The sequence below is a fragment of the Pan troglodytes genome, chromosome 5, assembly GCF_028858775.2.
Source record: "Pan troglodytes isolate AG18354 chromosome 5, NHGRI_mPanTro3-v2.0_pri, whole genome shotgun sequence".
In the NCBI taxonomy this organism is placed as follows: Eukaryota; Metazoa; Chordata; class Mammalia; order Primates; family Hominidae; genus Pan; species Pan troglodytes.
In genome coordinates, this window is record NC_072403.2 from 58,308,356 (window position 1) to 58,330,556 (window position 22,201).

The 22,201-nt window shown below is 37.1% G+C and overlaps 1 protein-coding gene across 5 annotated transcripts in view; it reads left to right on the forward strand.

The window, feature by feature from the left end:
• The window catches only part of EFHC1 (EF-hand domain containing 1), a 72,859-nt gene that overhangs the window by 30,853 nt on the left and 19,805 nt on the right, over positions 1-22,201 (forward strand). For all 5 annotated transcript variants that reach the window (XR_010157467.1, XR_010157469.1, XR_010157468.1 and 2 more), the window contains 4 exon segments: positions 2,155-2,304; positions 3,563-3,755; positions 14,359-14,579; positions 18,941-19,081. Coding sequence is in view for 2 of the 5 variants with exons in the window: in XM_016954670.4 (XP_016810159.1) it covers positions 2,155-2,304; positions 3,563-3,755; positions 14,359-14,579; positions 18,941-19,081 (705 nt within the window). In the remaining 3 variants the exon portion in view is untranslated.

Sequence of the window (22,201 nt, forward strand, 5' to 3'; positions counted from 1 at the left end):
GTTGGATCCTTTACCATTATACAGTGCCCTTCTTTGTCTTTTTTGATCTTTGGTGGTTTAAAGTCTGTTTTGTCTGAAATTAGGACTGCAACCCCTGCTTTTTTCTATTTTCCATCTGCTTGGTAGATTTTCTTCTATCCCTTTATTTTGAGCCTTTGGGTGTCATTGCGTGTGAGATAGGTCTCTTGAAGACAGCATACCATTGGGTCTTCCTTTTTTATCCAGCTTGTTATTCTGCATTGTGGTTTTTTTGTTTGTTTGTTTGTTTTGTTTGTTTTTTTTTTGAGACAGAATCTCACTTTGTCACCCAGGTTGGCGTGCAGTGGCGTGCTCTCAGCTCACTGCAAACTCTGCCTCCCGGGCTCAAGTGATTCTCCTGCCTCAGCCTCCCGAGTAGCTGGGATTACAGGTGTGTACCACCATGCCTGGCTAATTTTTGTATTTTTTAGCAGAGACTGGGTTTCACCATGTTGGCCAGGCTGGTCCTAAACTCCTGACCTCAAGTGATCTACCCACCTCTGCCTCCCAAAGTACTGGGATTACAGGCATGAGCCACCATGCCTGGCCTCTGTGCCTTTTAAATGGGGCCTTTAGCCCATTTATATTTAAGATTAATGTTGATATGTGTAAATTTGATCCTGTCATTGTGTTGTTAGCTGGTTATTATGCTGGTTTGTTTGTGTGGTTGCTTTATAGTGTGACTGGTCTGTGTACTTGTGTGTTTTGTATTGGCTGGTAATGGCCTTTTCTTTCCATATTTAGTGCTCCTTTTATGATCTCTTGTAAGGCAGGTCTGGTGGTAATGAACTCTGTCAGCATTTGCTTATCAGAAAAGGATCTTATTTCTCCTTTGCTAAGAAGCTTAGTTTGGCTAGATATGAAATTCTTGGTTGAAGATTTTTCTTCTTTAAGAATGTTGAATATAGGCCCCCAATCTCTTCTGGCTTATAGGGTTTCAGCTGAGAAGTCCAGTGTTAGCCTGATGGGGTTCCCTTTGTACGTGACCTGCCCTTTCTCTGTAGCTGCTTTTAACATTCTTTCTTTCATTTTGACCTTGGAAAATCTGATGATTATGTGGCTTGGGGATGATCTCCTTGCATAGAATCTTGCAGGGATTCTTTGTATTTCCTTAATTTGATTGTTGGCCTCTCTAGTGAGGTTGAGGAGGTTTTTGTGGACAATATCCTGAAATATGTTTTCCAAGTTGTTTGCTTTCTCACTGTCCCTTTCAGGAATGTCTGGTGAAATTTGAGCACTTGGTTTGTCTTTCCTATTTTGCTAACACGTTTTCTGGTCTAATATAACCAGTGGGTGTGCTTTCTTTTTTTTCTTTTTTGGTGAGAGGAAGGGACTTAATCATATACAGTATTTGTTTTAAGTGAATTAGAAAATTGGGAATATGATTTCAGCCTAACTTGGCCATTGTGCAGCTTGCCTCCAGACCTAATAGGAATTACATATTGTTTGAAACCGTGGTTAGGTTCCAGATATATGAAAGTAAGCAATCCTAAGACTTACTCTGTTACAGGCACCTAACTAAATTTGATTGATTTAAATTATTTGAAAACAGTTATTTTGCCATTGTGCCTCCCAACTAGCTTAGCAAATACCTAGCAATATAACAATATAAAATACTTCAGGTAACTCAATTATTACCTGCATTATGGAGTTGGCTCAGTTGGAGACTTAATACAGCTTACATGTGCTCAAGCAGCAAACTAATGTTTAACTTAAGCAATGGCATAGAAATCATTATTACACTTTTTATTTCTTTTTTTTCTTTATTTGAGGCGGGGTCTTGCTGTGACACAGGCTGGAGTGCAGTGTCATGATCATGGCTCACTGCAGCCTTGACCTCCTGAGCTCAAGCAGTCTACTCACTTCAGCCTCCTGAGTAGCCTGGACTGCAGGCAAATGCCATCAAACCAGTCTAACTTTTAAATGTTTTTGTAGAAACAGGGTCTCACTATGTTGCTCAGGCTGATTGTGAACTCCTGCGTTTCAGGAGTCCTCCTACCTCAGCCTCCCAAAGTGCTGAGATTGTAGGCCTGAGCCACAGTGCCTGGCCCATACATTTATTTTTATATCATCAGTTTATAACTTACTCTAAAAAGCTCCAAGAAAGATGATCATTGTTAACTTTCAATTATTTAGGTATTTTTAGAAAGCCAAGGAATTGAATTAAATCCACCAGAGAAGATGGCTCTTGATCCTTACACTGAACTCCGAAAACAGCCTCTTCGTAAGTATGTCACCCCATCAGACTTTGATCAACTCAAGCAATTTCTCACCTTTGACAAACAGGTGAGTGACATAGGAACCACAGTAGGCTTACTTATTTCCAAATGTGACCTACATTTATTGGCAAAAGGTTTGGGTAGCTGTATTGGTAACTATTTTGAAACATTACAGCTATAATTGTACTGTTTGGACACAGTACTGTCTTTCTGCTTTCATCAAGGGTTACAGGTACAGGAATGCCTTCATTTCATATGGAGATCCAAAGAAGATCGTGGAGTTGCGGAGTTGTTTTGTGAACCTCACCAAACATTTAAATCTCAAAGCAATTCCTGAGCTACATCTGCTTCCCACCTTACGTTTCCAATTGACAATTTCTTTCCCTTAAAATGAGCTAATTTCATAGACTCCTTTGCGAAACCATAAATCGATTATTAGGAAATTTCAAAAATATGCATACATGTAGGTTGTAATGTTAAAATGTTTAATTTCACAGAAGCCCCACTACAGATGCTTCCTTGTTAAATGTTATATTAATATTGGAGTCCAGAATGTTCTGAGCGTTTTCCAACTCTGTTCCAGCCTTCCTAATCCTCTCCCTTGTGAGCTGATGTGTATAAGCAGATTTAAATCCTTCCCTTTCTGTACTAAAGGGAGAAAGAAAAGGAAGAGATCACCCTCAGTGCTTCTTTGCTGCTCCTTTTCTTTAGACATTTAACCCCTTTTAGTTCAGAAAATGTAAACTAGCACTAGCATGGTCTTTTAAGGATTTTGTTCATATCAGTCATAATCTGTTATTATTTTGTATTTAAAGATTGTGTTTATTCCCACGATTTGAAGAAGCCTAGCCAAAAAAAAAAAAAAAAAAAGATTGTGTTTATATTATTGCTAGAAGATATGTGTTGATGGGACCAAAAAAAGACTGGTTAATAAATAAAAATTTTTTCTATACTAATTATATATAAACCATATTCACATGTACCTTTATTAATATATATATACCACTATGTAAAGAACTTCATTGCTCTTTTAATTTAGCTTCTCTTTTACTGACTAATATTTTGGATCAAAGTGAGATCTTCTTTTTTGGCACAAACTTATAATCCTATTATTTAATTCTTTCCAGCTGCTGACATATAGTACATAATTTCAGATGTTTTAGTATGTTTGATGAATATTTCTTTTTTTTTCAATTTACCCCATCTGAAATTACTTCATAGTCTTTCCAGCTAGTCTTTCCATCGTTGATACATAATTGCCAAAGTAGCCAAGTTGAACTCCCTACTTTTAAGATTCTTGAGTCACTACTTTGGATTCTTCAAAGGTCCTTCGATTCTATGCAATCTGGGATGATACAGACAGCATGTATGGTGAATGTCGGACCTACATCATTCATTACTATCTTATGGATGATACGGTGGAAATTCGAGAGGTCCACGAACGGAATGATGGGAGAGATCCTTTCCCACTCCTAATGAACCGCCAGCGTATGCCCAAAGTTTTGGTGGAAAATGCAAGTATGTTTGATTCAGTTTATTCTCTGTTACTTGGGATGTTTTTAGGTTCTTAAAGGAGTTACTTAATCAGTATGCAAAATTCGTTTATACTTGGAAGCCTCTAGCTATTTTTGCTTAGATGCTCAGAAAATGGCTTCCCACAGCTTTCCTCCTTTACTTGCCCCTTGGTCCAGGCATGCCCCCAAGACAGTCTGGTACCCAGGTCAAGGAAACAAAACCAAAACAACAGTGGGAGATTTATTTAAAGTGCAGCAGAGCAAGGTTTCTGAACTGAAACAATTTAATATTAGATTTTTAATGCATTTTTCAAACAGGCTTGTTTTCATTCAAGGATATGAATGAAAGCTTAGCTTTTCTTTATATGCTTTCCTGACTTTGCTTCTCACTTCAACTACTTCCTAAACAGGAAGTTTCTATGTGGTTTAACTTGAGATTGGAAAAGGCATGTCTGTGACTCATAGAGGTGAGGTCCATTGTGTCAAACCCAGCTCATTCTTTGCTGGTTTAAAATTACCTAGCATGGGCTGGGCATGATGGCTCACTCCTGTAATCCCAGCACTTTGGGAGACTGAGGCGGGTGGATTGCTTGAGCCCAAGAGTTTGAGACCAGCCTGGGCAACGTGATGAAACCCCCTCTCTACAAAAAATACAAAAATTAGCCGTGCTTGGTGCCGCACACCTGTATTCCCAGCTACTTGGGAGGCTGAGGTGGGAGGATCATCTGAGCCTGGGAGGTCGAGGCTGCGGTGAGCTGTGATTGTGGTGCTGCACTCCAGCCTGGGCAACAGTGAGATCCTATCTCCAGAAAAAGAAAAAAAGTTACCTACCATGTTTGAGAGTGGCAGTGCAACAAAATGGCAGCAAATACCTGCTGTTCACTGTTTCCTGGGATGAGTAGGCTTGCTTTAGTTATTGTCTTAGTAGTTTTTACATTTCTCTTAGAATAATGTCATCTTGGTCACATGTAATGACTGATAACTCTTATGTTTGGGTGGCTGACAGAATTCTGTAAATGTGTTCACTGATTTTTTTTTCTTTTTACTATATTTTTTGGGAATTAGGATATAAGAAATTTCAGGTATTGGGGCTGGGCATGGTGGCTCACTCCTGTAATCCCAGCACTTTGGGAGGCCAAGGCAGGTGGATCATGAAGTCAGGAGATCGAGACCATTCTAGCTAACATGGTGAAACCCCATCTCTACTAAAAATACAAAAAATTAGCTGGGCATGGTGGCGTGCACCTGTAGTCCCAGCTACTCAGGAGGCTGAGGCAGGAGAATTGCTTGAACCCGGGAGGTGGAGGTTGTGGCGAGCCAAGATCGTGCCACTGCATTCCAGCCTGGGTGACAGCATGAGACTCCATCTCAAAAAAAAAAAAAAAGAAAAAGAAATTTCAGGTATTGAGCAAGAAGTTTGTCTACATTAGAGGTTATAAATAAACGTGTAGTCTGAGGCTAAATTCAACGTGTCTGTACGTATTGCTTCGCTTGCACAGTGCTTTTTTATGAAAAATGCAGTATTATTTGTGGGCAAGGAGTTGGAGGTTTCCATCATTGAGAAAATGGATAAGCAAAATGTAGTGAAGGTACATTTTGATTAATATACAGTAGTTAGAAGCAGTAAACAAGATGTACACAGAAAGCAAGTGGATGGATCTTAAAAACATAGTGCTGTGTAGGAAAAAATACATGAAATTAGATATATAATGCTATAACACATGCAAAACATAGTACACGTAGGACACATTCAGTCACATAGCTGCATTAGAATGATTGCATGTGAGGAGAGGAGAATGAGATTGGGGAAAAGGATAAAAGGGAGTGAAAATTGTCATCATTTTAGAATTAGGAAAGTTTATATTGTATATTTTTTTTTAAAAAAGAAAATAACTGCTAATTCAGCTTGTATTCTCAAGTAGAAACAACTGGATCTGTGCCCTAGTTCAACATAGTTTGGCTTCTACCTACTATACATATTCTTATAATCAGTTCTCTACAGAACCGTCTTAGAGTTCAATGACAATGGGACTAATATAGTAATTTTGGCCTTTCAGAATGCTCAAACAAGCCTGAAATCCATGCAGTTTGGAGCTAACAAACATTAGATTTACAATAGATAAAGAAAATGGATAGGAATATATTCAGGGTGGCATGAAAAGTCTCACTGAAACTAAATCCCTTTAAATGACAGATTCCAGGTTTGTCTCTGCTTTATCAATGTGACCTATATTGAAAACTTAATATATAATTATCCTCTTCTATAATTTCCCAATTAAAAATTTTTTATCAAAGTTGCATGGAGAGGCAGCCTGGTGGCATATATAGGGTTCTTTTAAAAAGTAGGAAACAGGCTGGTCGCTGTGGCTAAAGCCTATAATCCCGTCACTTTGGGAGGCCAAGGTGGGAGGATCACCTGAAGTCAGGAGTTCGAGACCAGTCTGGCCAACATGGTGAAACCCCCCCTCTACTAAAAAATACAAAAATTACCTGGGCATGGTGGCAGGTGCCTGTAGTCCCAGCTACTTAGGAGGCCGAGGCAGGAGAATTGCTTGAAGCCAGGAGACAGAGGCTGCAGTGAGCGGAGATTGCGCCACTTCACTCCAGCCTGGGCAACAGAGCAAGACTCCATCTCAAAAAAAGAAAAAAGGTATCAGTCATGAGGTACAGAAAAGGCTATGTTCCCATCAGCTATATAATTCCTTTAACTAGAATGGTAATGTTAAAAGAATGATGTCTAGTTGACTCTCAAAGGCATTTATCCAATGGGTGATTTTTATTAAATTCAATTAAACAAGAGGTAAATAATCTGCTATGGGAACCATTTCACATGCTAAATGCTATGGAGGACAAAATGTAACTCCCATTCCTAGAATCCTATCTTTCAGTCATTTCTAGTGTCATTAAGAAGACAAGGCATATAAAATACACAAAGCTGTTAAGTAATAACACGAGTATACCAGATTATCTGATTATGTAATTAGTTAAGTCATGCAGACCGAGGTCAGAAGGACAAAGGTGTGGGCCTGAAAAACTAAAGAAGTCTTTGTGGAAGAGCTGGGTTTAGACTCAGATTTAGAATGGCAGAAAACAAAGAGCTCACTAGAAAGAAGAACAAGAGCAAAAGTTGGGAATTAGGAACAAGTATGGCATGTTTGGGGGCACCCAAGAGATGGTGGCTAGGCAGAGAGTTTGTATTAGACAGTAATAGGAAATTATGGGAGTAACTTTCAAAAGTCCTCTCAACCAGGGCCTCCTTTTAAGTAGCTAAGATAAATCAAAATTATATATTTATAATGGATGGAGTTAAAATATCAGAAATTCAGAAAGTTATTTCTTCATCAAGGGCAATTGCATATTACCAATAGGTGGCAGGTAATATCAAAACAGGACATTTTTTGACTTAACAAAAGCTTTCTACTCAGCTCTTGAACCCAAGGAACCAGGTTCTGAAAGTCTAAATATGTTAGTTATCCTTCAGACTGGCTTTCATAGTTTGATCTTGCCCTTGCCTGTTAGATGAATCTTGAACACCCCTTAGACCTTTAGTATTCCAGAAAGTTGAATGTATTTCCTCACTTTCTGTGCATCTTTGTTGGCTCACTCAGTCATTCAAATAATATTAATCGAACATCCATATAGATGAAGGAAACACCATGCTAGGCAATGGAGATCTGAAACTACTATAAGCCCCATATCTCAAAGACTTTACAATCTGATGAGATCAACATACAGATCAATGAAATAGAACAAATTGTCCAGAAATAGATGCACACATATGAGGTCATTTGATTTTTGACAAAGGTAAAAAAGCAATTTGGTGGAGAAATGATTGTCTTTTTAACAAAAGGTGCTGGAACAATTCAATAGCCTATGCAAAAGTAAATAAATAAATAAACTTCAACCCTTACCTCACCATACATAAAAGTTAACCCCAAATGGATCATAGACCTGGGCGACAGAGTGAGACCCTGTCTCAGAGCAGGGGGAAAAAAAAAGCAAATGTAATGAAAACAAAAATTGACAATTGGGACCTAATTAAACTGAAGAGCTTGTGCATAGCAAAAGAAGCTATCAACAGAGGAAACAGCCTACAGAATGGGAGAAAATATTTGAAACAATGCATTTGACAAATGTCTAATATCCAGCATCTATAAGGAACTTAAATCAACAAGAAAAATAACAAATAACCCCATTGAAAAGTAGGCAAAGGACATGAACAGACACTTCTCAAAAGAAAACATACAAATGGACAACAAACATTTTAAAAATGCCCAACATCACTAATCATCAGAGGGATGCGATCATACCAGTCAGAATGGCTATTATTAAGTCAAAAAATAACAGATGTTGGCAAGCTTGCAGAGAAAAGGGAATGCTTATACACTGTTGGCGGGAATGTGAACTAGTTCAGCCCCTGAGAAAAACAGTTTGGAGATTTCTCCAAAAATAGAACTACACCAATCCCATTATTGGGTATATACCCAAAAGAAAATAAATTGTTGTATCCAAAAGATACTTGTATTCATGTTTATTGCAGCACTGTTCACAATAGCAAAGACATGGAATCAACCCAGGTGCCCATCACTGGTGGCTTGGATAAAGAAAATGTGTTAATGGTACATATACATCATGGAATACTATATGGCCATAAAAAATAAAATCATATTCTTTGCAGCAACGTGGATGCAGGTAGAGGCCATTATACTAAGTGAATTAACACAGAAACAGAGCATTGGGTATACACATGGACACAAAGACAGGAACAATAGACACTGGGGACTCCAAAAGGAAGAAGTAAGGGAGAGGGACAAGGGTTGAAGAACTACCTATCAGGTACTGTGTTCACTATTTGGGTGACAGGATCAATAGCTCAAACTTCAGCATCATGCAATATACCTGTGCAACCAACCTGTACATGTACCCCCTGAGTCTAAAATTTAAAAATAAATACATAAATAATAAAAGTTTTGCTTTTCAAAAGACACTGTTAGGAAAGTGAAAGGAAAAGCTAAAGATTGGGAAAAATATTTGTAAAACATATTTGACAAGGTACTTGTCATAGGATATATAAAGTGGCTCTTAAAACTTAGTAAAACAACCCAAATAAAAAATAGGTAAAGGATTAGAATAGATACCTCACCAAAAGCATGCATGTATGACAAGTTAGCACACAAAAAGATATTTACCATAGTTACTTATTAGAGAAATGCAAATTAAAACCATGTAAGATACTACTGTATACCCACTAGAATGTCCAAAATTAAAAAGACTGACCATACCAAGTGTTGACAAGGATGTGAAGCAGCTGAAAATTTCACACACTGCTAGTGGAAGGTCAACTGAAACAACCACTTTGAAAAATAGCGTGACAGGTTTTTTTGTTTTGTTTGTTTGTTTGTTTGTTTGAGACGGAGTCTCGCTTTGTCGCCCAGGCTGGAGTGCAGTGGCGTGGTCTTGGCTCACTGCAAGCTCCGCCTCCCAGGTTCACACCATTCTCCTGCCTCAGCCTCCTGAGTAGCTGGGACTACAGGCGCCTGCCACTACGCCCGGCTAATTTTTTGTATTTTTAGTAGAGATGGGGTTTCACCGTGTTAGCCAGGATGGTCTCGATCTCCTGACCTCGTGATCCACCCGCCTCGGCCTCCCAAAGTAATCTGAGATTACAGGCATGAGCCACCGTACCCGGCCGACAGTTTGTTTTTTAAAATTGCACATATATCTACCATACAAACCAGCCATTCTTTTCTTGGGTATTTGCCAAGAGAAAGGAAAACATATGTCCACACAGAAACTTATGTGAATGTTTATGGCAGCTTTTTTTATAATAGCCAAAAGTTGGAAAGAATGCAAATGTCTATTAACAGTTAGTGAGTAAACAATTATTGTATAGCAGTACTTTGGAATACTACTAAAAAACAAAACAATTATTGATGTATGAGACAACATGAATGAATCTCAAAGTAACTATGCTAAGAGAATGAATTCAGACAAAAATACATGCCATATAATTCCATTGGTGTAAAATTACTGAAAATACAATATAAATAAGCAAAATAGATCAGTGATTGCGTGAGGATGGTGAGAAGGAGAGTGAGATTATAAAAGGTCATGAGGAGACTTTTGGATGTGATTGGATGTTTATTATTTTGATTGTAATGATGGTTTCATGGGTAAATACATATGTCAAGCAACATCAAAATTGTATACTCCAAAAATGTGCAGCTTATGGTAGTCAATTACACCTCAGTAAAGTTGTAAAAATATAAATTCCTATCTAGATATGTCATAGTCAAATGTAAGAACACTAGATTCGAAAAGATCATGAAAGCAGCTCCAAAGAAAAAGGTAACCCATACCAGATGGAAGTTAGAATGACAGCTGACTTCTGTAGCAACAGTGATTACCAGAAGACAGTAAAATAATATCTTCAGAGTGCTGAGAAAAAAATAAGAGTTTAATGCCTAGAGAAACTGTCTTTCAGGAAGACAGTGAAATACATTTCCAGGCAAACAAAACAGATTTTACTAACAGCAGACCTTTACTGGGAAAATTCTAGAGTATACTTCAAGTGGAAAGAAAATGAATGCAGAAGTAAAGTCTAAGATACAAAAAGTCGTGAATAAAGAAAATAGCAAAGTAGGATAAATCTAAATAATCATTAACTATACAAATTAAAAGAACAATATTGAATTTGTGAGAGTTAAAAATATCAAAGTAGAACTGAAATGTATTACAGTAATAGCATAAGAAAGGGTGATAGGATTAAATATATAACAAGTTTTGAAAATTTTTTTTTAACTTTTAAGTTCAGGGGTACATGTGCGGGTTTGTTTTATGAGTGAGCTTGTGCCATGCAGGTTTGTTGTACAGATTATTTTGTCTCCCAGGTATTAAGCCTAACACCCATCAGTTATTTTTCCTGATCTTCTCCCTCCTCCCACCCTTCACCCTCCAATAGACCCCAGTGTGTATTGTTCCCTCCTATGTGTCCATGTGCTGTCATCATTTAGCTTCCACTTATAAGTGAGAAACGTGGTACTTGATTTTCTGTTCCTGCATTAGTTTGCTAAAGATAATGGCCTTCAGCTGCATCCATGTTCCTGCACAGGATATGATCTCATTCTTTTTTATGGCTGCATAGTATTCCATGGTGTATATATACCACATTTTCTTCATTCAATCTGTCATCGATGGGCATTTAGGTTGATTCTATGTCTTTGCTATTATGAATAGTGCTGCAGTGATCATACACTTTCGTTTCTTTATGATAGGATGATTTATATTCCTTTGGAGATATACCCAGTAATGTGATTGCTGGGTCGAATGGGTAGTTCTGTTTTTAGGTCTTTGAGGAATCACCACACTGCTTTCCACGGTGTTTGAACTCATTTACCCTCCCATGAACAATATATAAAAGTGTTTTTAAAAACATACTTAAGATATAGGCAAATATCTTTAAAAAGAAAAATAAATAGCAAAAGAAACTGATGAGGTATAAAACAACTGATGAAGCTATATTAGTATAATACAAAAAGACATTTGGGCAAAAAGCTTTGATTGAGATGAAGAGGATCATTACCTATTGCAAGAATATTTTATTTACTAGGAAAATATAATAATTCTAAACTTGAATGCAGTAATAACTTGGATTCAAAATATAAGAAAAATCTGTAGCACCATTATTCAGTGAGACTGGAAAAATACAGCGTAATAGTGGGAGCCATTAAAACATTTCTTTCAATAGTTGTTAGATCAAAAAGACAAATCAATAAACATGTATAAGACTTGAATAATATTATTATTCATTTAATATATATATGCTTACCCAACACCCAATTTTCAACAAAATTAAGTTAGAAGTCAATTTTGGAAATATAACATGAAAAAAACCGTGTATTTGGAAATTGAAAAACATATTTTCAGATAACCCGTGAGTTAAAAAAAATATTGTCAGAAAATACCTAGAACTGAATGGTAGCAAAAATTCTTAAAACTCTAAAAAAAAGAGGTACTTGGAGGAAAATATATAGCTTTAAATGCTTACTTAAGAAAGAAGAAAGATGACAATAAGTTAGGCGTATTTCTTAAAAAGTTAGAAATCTAAAGAATTTAAAAATTAAAATATTAAGAAATTAAAAGAAGGAAATCATAAAATAAGAGGCTGAAAATAAAGAAATTGAAAACAAAGGTAACAGAGAAGATTTGTCAAGTCAAAAGTCATCTCCTTGAAAGGACTAATAAAGTGACAAACTATAGACAAGATTTATGAAGGGATAAACAAAAGAAGGCACATATACACCATATTAAAAATGAAAGAAGTGGCTGGGCATGGTGGCTCACACCTGTAATCCCAGCACTTTGGGAGGCCAAGGCAGGCGGATCACTTGAGGTCAGGAGTTCGAGACCAGCCTGGCTAATGTGGTGTGAAACTCCATTTCTACTAAAAATGCAAAAATTAGCCCAGCATGGTGGCACGCGCCTGTAGTCCTAGCTACTTAGGAGGCTGAGGCAGGAGAATTGCTTGAACCTGGAAGGCAGAGGTTGCAGTGAGCCAAGATTGTGCCAGTGCACTCCAGGCTGGGCAACAGGGCAAGACTGTCTCAAAAAAAAAAAAGCATTCTTTAAAGTGCCATAGCCATTAAACATAAAATAAAATAATAATACAACTTTATGCCAATAAATTTAAAAACTTAGGTAAAATGAGTAAAGTTTTTTTTTGTTTTGTTTTTGTTTGTTTTGTTTTGTTTGTTTTTGTCTTTGAGACGGAGTCTCTCTCTGTCGCCCAGGCTGGAGTGCAGTGGCCTGATCTCGGCTCACTGCAAGCTCCGCCTCCCGGGTTCACACCATTCTCCCGCCTCAGCCTCCCGAGTAGCTGGGACTACAGGTGCCCACCACCACACCCAGCTATTTTTTTTTTTTTTTGCATTTTTAGTAGAGACAGAGTTTCACCGTGTTAGCCAGCGTGGTTTTGATCCGCCCGCCTCGGCCTCCCAAAGTGCTGAGATTATAGGCATGAGCCACTGTGCCCGGCCAAAATGAGCAAAGTTTTAAAAAAGTATAACTTGTTTATGAAGAAATAGAAAACCAAATATCTTCAGCCATTAAAGAAATAGATTTAGTTTAAACATTTCCCACAAAAAATCCAGCAGATCCAGATAATCTTACAGATGATTTTTGACAAACATTTAAAGAACAGGTAATTCTAAGCTTAACACAAACCCTTTTAGAGAGAAGAACTTCTTAATTCTTTCATTTAAAAAGGCCAGTGAAACCAAAGTCACCATGAGAAAGAAAAACTACAGTCATTCTCACTTAAGAAGATATATGCAAAAATCCTAAACAAGATATCAGTAAACCTGATCCAGCATTATATGAAAAAATAATTTGTTGAGCAAACAAAGGCAGATGGCTGGACAGCACACACACATATACCAGATCTCCTGGAATATTGTATACTAAAGGAAGTTAATATAATCACAAGCTATGTCCCCCATTGCCCATCACTTCCTGGGGAAGCTCAAAGGGAGGTAGTAGGGTTGAGAATAGACATAGGGAGACAGATCACTTGGACTATAGAGCTGTTATTAATAAGATGCATTATTAGGGAAATACCAGGCCCTCCTTTGCTATGATCAAGGGCCGGAGTTCAAACTTTTATGCCTGTTATAGCAGAAACTTAGCCTTATTCCAGTTTTTCAATCTCAGTAATTACTAGTTAGGAGAACATCAGCCTACTTTTCATCCCCCTTGTGATCAGGGTTCTGTGCCAAAGCTTTGTGGTTACAACTATAAGATGTGGCACTCTACTAGAACTGATTGACTCTTAAGATTTCCTTGGATGCCAGGCTGCAGGTAATCAATCTTAAACAAGTTAATCCTTAGTTCTCATGAAACAGTAAGACAAGAATGGAATTATTCCACAAATGCAAGATTGATTCTACATTTGGAAATTATTTATTCCCACATGAATGGATTATTGTCATCATCTCATTGACTGTCCCTGCCCCCTGTCTCCAGGACTAGCTTACACTGTCCTCATAGCAGTGATTACAACCTGAAATGAAACCATCATTTATATAATTTTTTAGTGTCTGTCTCCCCAAACAGAATATTTTCTCCATGAAGTCAGGAATTGTATCTACAGTGTTAATTATCGTAATCCCAGTATTTAGCAGTGTACCTAGTACATGATATAGATGGTCACTAGTAATTGCTGGATGAATGGATAAACGGGTGGGAATTTGAGCTAAATGACTTGGATCTTTCCTAGACCTAAGACTTATACTTACAGAAGGACATTTGTTCTTTCCTCCTGTAGTGATTTATTTTAAGCATTAATTTGCTAAAATTAGTGATTTATAGTGATAGTTTGAGCTGAATATGGGAGAGAGACTTCACAAAAACCGTGTTATGTATGTGTCGTATCAACAGATGGAAATACACAGCCAAGTGTTCTAGTGGGAATGTTGGGGAGACCCTGACTCTTGACCAGAGCAAAAGACTGCACTCCCTCAGGTTCTCAAGAATGCCTGGCAGTTGTCTGTCAAGTCTTTCTTGACACACTCATTCCTTCTTTTTTTCTCTCTAACACCATCTTATATTAGAGAACTTCCCTCAGTGTGTGCTAGAAATCTCTGACCAAGAAGTGTTGGAATGGTATACTGCTAAAGACTTCATTGTTGGGAAGTCACTCACTATCCTTGGGAGAACTTTCTTCATTTATGATTGTGATCCATTTACTCGACGGTATTACAAAGAGAAGTTTGGAATCACTGATTTACCACGTATTGATGTGAGCAAGCGGGAACCACCTCCAGTAAAACAGGTAATCAGATAGTACTTAGTGTGGTGAGAAAACTAATTTTTTGAGGTAGAAATTTAAGAAAAAAAGACTTCTATGCAAATATTCGATAAATAATGGACAAAGTATATGTAACACAGTAGTTCACAAAAGAAGAAATACAAATGACAAAAAAATTATGAGAAGACCCTCAATCTAACTGATAATCAGTGAAATAGAATGAAAATAATGATGTTTTTGGATCTGTTCAATTTTAAAAGATTCATGATATCCAGTGTTTGCCCTATATGAAGAAATGGGCATTTTCATATACTGTTTATAGGAAAGCCAATCAGAGTAAACTTTCTGAAAGGCAATTTGTTGTCTATTTTATTTTGAAAAAAATAAAATAGACATTTTATTTTTATAAGTAAATAAAATAGACATTTTATTTTTATAAGTAAATAAAATAGACATTTTATTTTTATAAGTAAATAAAATAGACATTTTATTTTTATAAGTAAATAAAATAGACATTTTATTTTTATAAGTAAATAAAATAGACATTTTATTTTTATAAGTAAATAAAATATATATTTTCTGGCTGGGCACAGTGGCTCATGTCTGTAATCCAGCACTTTGGGAGGCCAGGGCAGGTGGATCCCTTGAAGTCAGGGGTTCTAGACCAGCCTGGCCAACGTAGTGAAACCTTGTCTCTACTAAAAATACAAAAATTAGCCAAGTGTAGTGGTGCGCACCTGTAATCCCAGCTCCTCGGGAGGCTGAGGCATGAGGATCACTTGAACCTGTGAGATGGAGGTTGCAGTGAGCCGAGATCATGCCATTGCACTCCAGCCTGGGCAACAGAATGAGTGAAAGTCTGTCTCAAAAAAAAAAATATATATATTATATATCTATATAATATATATAATATATATCTATATATATTATAAATCATATTGTTTATATGATATTGGATATATATGATAGGATACATCATAATATGGTTTATATTATGACATATAGATATAGATATATCTCATATCTTTTACCTGGAAATATACTTTGGGAACTCTAAAAATGTATATGGAAGAACGTGTATTGTAGCATTATTTATAAAAAAATAAAGTGTGAGGAGATTGACAAAATAAATGATATCCATTCATGAAATGGATGTATGAAAATACATGCATTCATACAATTAAAAGACAGTTAAAATACACCCATTCATAAAAGACTACTATGTGTGTAAAGTATCACTGGGCCCTTTCTCCTCAAAAGAAAGGCATGAATAAAATTATGGAATGTTTGAGTACCTCCAGCCAGGGCCCTGCCTTCCCTTCCAGCGGCTGCTCCTCTTGCTTGCAGTTGGCCTACAGTCGTACTGAGTTCTCTGGTTCTACCAGTACAGCATCTTGTTTTACTCCCAGGAACTTTTGCTTGTGCTCTTCCTCCTTGAACCACTTTTCTGTTATTCTTACATGCAGCTCTTTTTTATCCTCCAATACCCAGTGTAGGCTTCTTCCCCAAGAAGTCTTTTCTAAAGCTCCAGGTAGGGCAAAAAGCCTTTCATCTCTATTCCTGGGGTATTCTCTGCCTCCCTCTACTAGCACTTCTCTATTATATTAAATTATCTGCTAGTGAATATTTTGTACTAGATTGTAACTCCCTTGAGGCCAAGGACTATGTCCTATTCATCTTTCTCTCCTAGTACCTAATACAGTGCCTAATAAATAGGAGGTATATAATATGTTTCTTGAACTGGACTGAAGAAAATTGGCTATGAAGGTGTTCTGCAAAAAGGAAGTGATGTCTTAGGCAAAACTTTTAGAAACAATGTTTTATAGAAACGATTACAAAGAAGGATTTGGATTTTGGTATGCTGTGAGTTCCCAGAGGCAATACAATTTCTGGAAGGAAGTGTGGGTGATAATACCTCTTGCTGTCAGTTTTTTCTCTGATAGATTTCTTTATCAATGATGTGTTCATTGATTAAGAACAATGATAAACCCTCTCCTGGTGTAATGCATTGTGAAAAGAAAAAGAATTACGATAAACTCTCTGCCCCCAAGTTTCTTGGCAGCATTTGATGCAGTACACGGGAAAATACCATGAGAACAGATGTAGATTTTGATCAAGGAAACTATTTTACCACTTCAGTTTATAGATAAGGATGGTTATCTAACCAGGAGGTAGAGTAGTGAGAGATTGCAACATAGTGATGCCCTTTTCTTGGTGAAAGGACTTTGACTTTTTTTTTTTTTTTTTTTAAGACAGGGTCTTGCTCTGTGTCCCAGGCTGGAGTGCAGTGGTGCAGTCTTGGCTCACTGCAACGTCCACCTCCCAGGTTCAAGCAATTCTTGTGCCTCAGCCTCCCCAGTAGCTGGGACTACAGGTCGTGCCACCACACCCAGCTAATTTTTGTATTTTTAGTACAGACAGGGTTTCACCATGTTGGCCAGGCTGGTCTGGAACTCCCTACCTCAGGTGATCCACCCACCTTGGCCTCCCAAAGTGCTAGTATTACAGGCATGAGCCACCGCACCGGCCTGGTCTGTCTTTTGAGCCAATGGAAGTTTTTGAGTCTTAGAATACCTCTGTTCCCCATCCTTATTACTATCATCTTTTTTTTCTCCTAACCTATCTTGAAGTAAAGAAAAGAGAGGGAAGCCCTGGATAAAGAGCAGAGGGGAACTGAAGATCTACTGTAGATTTTGGTTGGTTGTTTTGCTCTATCCCAGCCCTTTTGTATAATAAAACTAATTTTATATAATAAAACATCTATACATATGGCACATTAATTATAGTGTTTGGTCAGTTTCTTTCCCGTACTTTCTCTATAATAAATAGCTCTATAATAAACAAATTCCACCTGTCCATGAAATTTGTTAGAGATAAATAGAATGCCAATTACCAATCAGCAAACGCTTTTTAGTCATTATACCTCAGTCATTTTAACCCTAAATAACATAAATGGAAACCAGGGATAGGAATTTGTAGCAGAGTCTAGAGGAATAAAGCTAGAGCCAAGCCAATGCAGGGATAGAAGTAGATACAAAATGGATATATTCAATTCGAGAGGTACGGCACTTGTAAGGCAAGCTTCTCTGCTAGATCAGGAATAAGTAAACATAAATGCAATAGCCAGATGTGTTTTCTGTCAGGCTGGCTCCATCTGGAGGCATGCTGGTAGGGAAAAGAAAGAAACCAGAACTAGGAGAGCTAATCTGCTATGGAGACTTCCCCTGAAAGCAGTATCTGAAGGTTATGGTACTCTGGGGTTCTAAGGGTACTACTAGCTTGGTTGAAGATGTCCAGACAGAAACTCTGGTAAGTGGATCATATGAGCAGGAGTATCTAGGAGTGATGATATCCATAGTCAGATGAGTGTTCATCTAGTTTACAACGGGACCCACCCAAGCAGTAGCTTGAAGTATGAGAAGCAAGGTGCAAGGATACCATGCATATGGACTGATATTTAGGGAAGGTCTTTATTCCAGGCAGGGGAAGTGAGTATATTCAGGAAAAACAGGTAAAGTTTGTTAAAATACAATAGGAATTTGAGAAGAAGGCCCAGAGCTACCTTTATAGCTACCTTCTTATTGCAAAATCCTTCAACCCTCAGTGACCTCCCTACTGGCCCCCCAGCCAGGATGCTCTCATTGTGTGGTGTTGGTACAAGTGCAAAGCAAGTTCAGATACCACCACTTTGCAGTTTCTGCCTAGCCTCCAGAGAAAACTCAGATGCTTAGCATGTAGGCCGTCAGCTCAGGGTTCCTCTGTCCATAGTAACCTGTAAATTCACTGAGTAGTGGTTTTGCAATTGAAGCAAATTAGGTCATTTTCCATCTGCTAAATCCACTAGTCATATTCTAGCCATGATTATCACATTAACTACAGTCCCAGCAAGTGATTTTGGGGTCAGCGTTCCAAGTAGTACGTCGTGGACAAATTTAATAGTCCTTTGTTGTTGAAGAAATACTCTGTTATGGATGGTACTAGGGACTATATGGACTTACTTGTTAAAGTGCCTGAAAATAATATATAAAAAGATTTTGTGGAGGTATATACAAGAGAAAATGTGTGCTACACAGGACCCTCACTGGGGTGGGACTAGGTCCTGCTTTTGTAGTAAGGGGTCAGTGGACATCAGCAATAGTTTCTCTGTAGCCCTGAGAGTTACTTTAGAGCATCATCAGTTACTTCTGTGATCAGTGAACATGATGCAAAATCCACAGAGGAAGGGGATAAGTGATATGTTATTTTTTCTGACTATATTTGTTTATGTAGAAAATATATTTGCATAAGTATTTTCTAGAGTTTTTTCTTTAAACTTATAGTTACCTTTAATGTAATCTTAACACAAGTAGTATCTGTCTTACTTCTTGCTTCCTATGTATCTCCAGGAGTTGCCTCCTTATAACGGTTTTGGACTAGTGGAAGATTCTGCTCAGAATTGTTTTGCTCTCATTCCAAAAGCTCCAAAAAAAGATGTTATTAAAATGCTGGTGAATGATAACAAGGTGCTTCGTTATTTGGCTGTACTGGTGAGGTTAATTTTTATATACTAAAGATTCTCTTCTATCTCAGTACTGTGTACAATTGTTTATTTTGTCTGTAAGCTGTAGATTAACAGCTGTCAGAGTTATGTGTTGACTCAACCAACCATTGTATCTAGTACGCAGCCTTCAGGGAGGTTGGATAGTATTAAGTATGGTGCCCCTGAACTAAGACCTAGATCAAGTCCTATCTCTCCCAAGAATTTTTCTTAAGATCATTAATCTCTCACTCTTACACCTCAAATGTTGACAGATCTTTTGCCTCTTTTATTAAGTAACTATGAAATTGCTTTTAATATTCAAACCATGTGTGTATCTGTGTGGCTTTTTGGTATACTGTGATTTCTTTGAGGTTAGGGACCATGTCTTAGTAAGTTTTGCGTTTATCTGTGATATCTTGCCTGATATCTTGAGTTATGTGACTAATAGTTAAGAGCATGGAGTTGGAAATAGACATACACTCAAATTCTGCATATCCCATTAATTAGCAGAATTGTATGAGAGAAGTTGCTGATAGAAATTCAAAGTGTAAGGTCTTTAAAATGGAAAAAAAATGTAGAATAGGAACCTAACCATTTTATTAGAAATATGAACATAAATAGCAGAAGTTGAAATAAGTTATATCTCGGAATAGGAATTAGGAGCTGGGGGTAGGAGGTGTCAGGTGACTTTTCAAACTATATACATGTATTTGAAAAGATAAAAACTAAGGTGAAGACAACTGAATAATAGATTTTAGAAAACGATTGCACAAATCTTTAAATAATAAGAGAGTTCTGGCTAAAAACAAAATTTTTTAAGAAAACAACAAAACAGCAAAATGTAGGCCAACTAGAACACTCTCCATAAGAATTCTGACCAATAAAGGTTTTGTGGTACTAGATTCTTTCAGTTACTGTTAAAATTCAAGCGGCTTGTTGAATTATTATATGGTAACTATAACTCCTTAAGGGCAGGAATCATGTCCTTCTAGACTTTGTAGGTACTCAGTAACTGTTCGTTCAGTAGCCAAAAGAATTTATTTCTGCACACATTATCCATGAGTAAGGCAATACAATATTGTACCCATTTTATGTTTCAAAACTTAAGAAACAGAAAGGCTAATTGTCTTGTCCCAGGTCCAGTGCTGCTTAGACAGGGGTAGGACTAGAACTCAGCCTTCTGGCTTTCAACCCAGTATTCTTTTGATGAAGAACCAGTATAATACTTAGGATTAGAAAAGGGAAAGGAACTCCTATGAGTCTGTAAACTGCAAAATTTTAAGCTTACCTTTGATAAGGAAAAACCTGGAAAAATTAATACAAAGTTGATTACAAAAATGGCTATGAATAGTGTTAGATATTGCTAAATGAGGAGAAAAGATAAATTTCTTTTGATTGCAGCCTTCTGTACTCACAAGCAACCTGGTCAAACATGATATATCACTAAAAGTTAAAGCATTTACAGAGGACTTCTATTTCTAGCAATGATAGACCAAATAATTTGGATCAGCCCTCTTGCTGAGGTGTATGTTTGTGTGTATGTGTATGTTTATGTGTGTTAGCACTTGAAGGTGCTGGACAACTAGCAAGATGTGAAGAATCACAGAGCAAGAACCAGGGGAACAATGAGAACCACAGAAGTGAACCTGACATTTGGGTTCATTTTTCCGCTAGGCGTGTTTGCTGATTCCAAAAGACCCACCTGTGAGGACAAACATTGGAATCTATTTAGGGCCTGTCAAAGGCAGAAGCTCCTGGGAAACCCTCTGTGCTTAAGTCTGTCTGTAGCTAATCTTTGAAGGGACTATTGTCTGGCTTTGAATTATCATAGTCCCTGATTGTCTCAGTTTTACAAATCAGATTAAGGTGATCCTGGATTATAATAACCCCAGGTGACTGTCAGAAGCAAACAAATTCTCTGCAGATGACATCATTTTCAGCTTCAATTTATTTCTACAATTTTAAAAATACAATGTGTGGCACTCACAAAAACAATATTAATAATACAATGTTCAGAAACAAGACAAAATAACATAAAGAAAAGTGACCAGAAATAAGAGACAATAGAATATACTTTTAGGGATTTCAGATACTGGCACTATGAAACTTAAACTTAAGCCGGGAGCAGTGGCTCACACCTGTAATCCCAACACTTTGGGAGGCCAAGGAGGGCAGATCACTTGAGGTCAGGAATTTGAGACCAGCCTGGCCAACATGCTAAAACCCTGCATCTACTAAAAAAATACAAAAATTAGCCAGGCATGGTGGCATGCACCTGTAATCCCAGGTACTCAGGAGGCTGAGATATGAGAATCGCTTGAACCTGGGAGGTGGAGGTTGCAGTGAGCCAAGATTGTGCCACTGTACTCCAGCCTGGGCGACAGAGCAAGACTCCGTCTAAAAATAAAATAAAATAAATAAATAACTAAATAATAAAATTAAAAAAAATTTTTTAAAAACCTTTGTTTACCATGTTTAAGGAGATAAAGAATAAGATTGAGAATTTCAGCAAAAAATGAGAAATAAGCCAAAAAAGTCTATTTCAGTTTTGAAAAATCATCACATTAACAGAATAAAAGAGAAAAATTAGATTTTGAAAAGCATTTGCTAAAATCAATCTAATATGATTTAAAAATAAAACTCGCATATACCCCTGAACCTAAAATAAAAGTTTAAAAAAGTAAAAATGAAAGAAAACAAAACTTTTAATTAAAAAAAAGAATAAAAGGGGGTTTCCTTAATCTGTTAAAGGTTATGTATGAAAAGTCTACTGCAAACAGCTTACTTAGTGATGAAATGTCGAAAGGGTACTTTCTGAGATTAGGAACAAGGCAAGACTGCTATCACCCCTTCTGGTCCACATTGTTCTGGAAGTCCTAGCTGGAACAGTGAAACAGGAAACGAATAAACAAGTATATGGATTGAAGAGGAAAAAATAAAATTGTCATTATCCAAAATGAACAATTGTATATATAGAAAATAAAGAATCTACCTTCTACATTAGGGAAGTCAATATACAAATAGCAACAAAGAAAACATAAAGTTAAAAAATACCATTTACTATAGCATCAAAAATATTAAATTCCTAGGTATAAATTAAATTCCTTGGTATAATATTTTAGGTGTT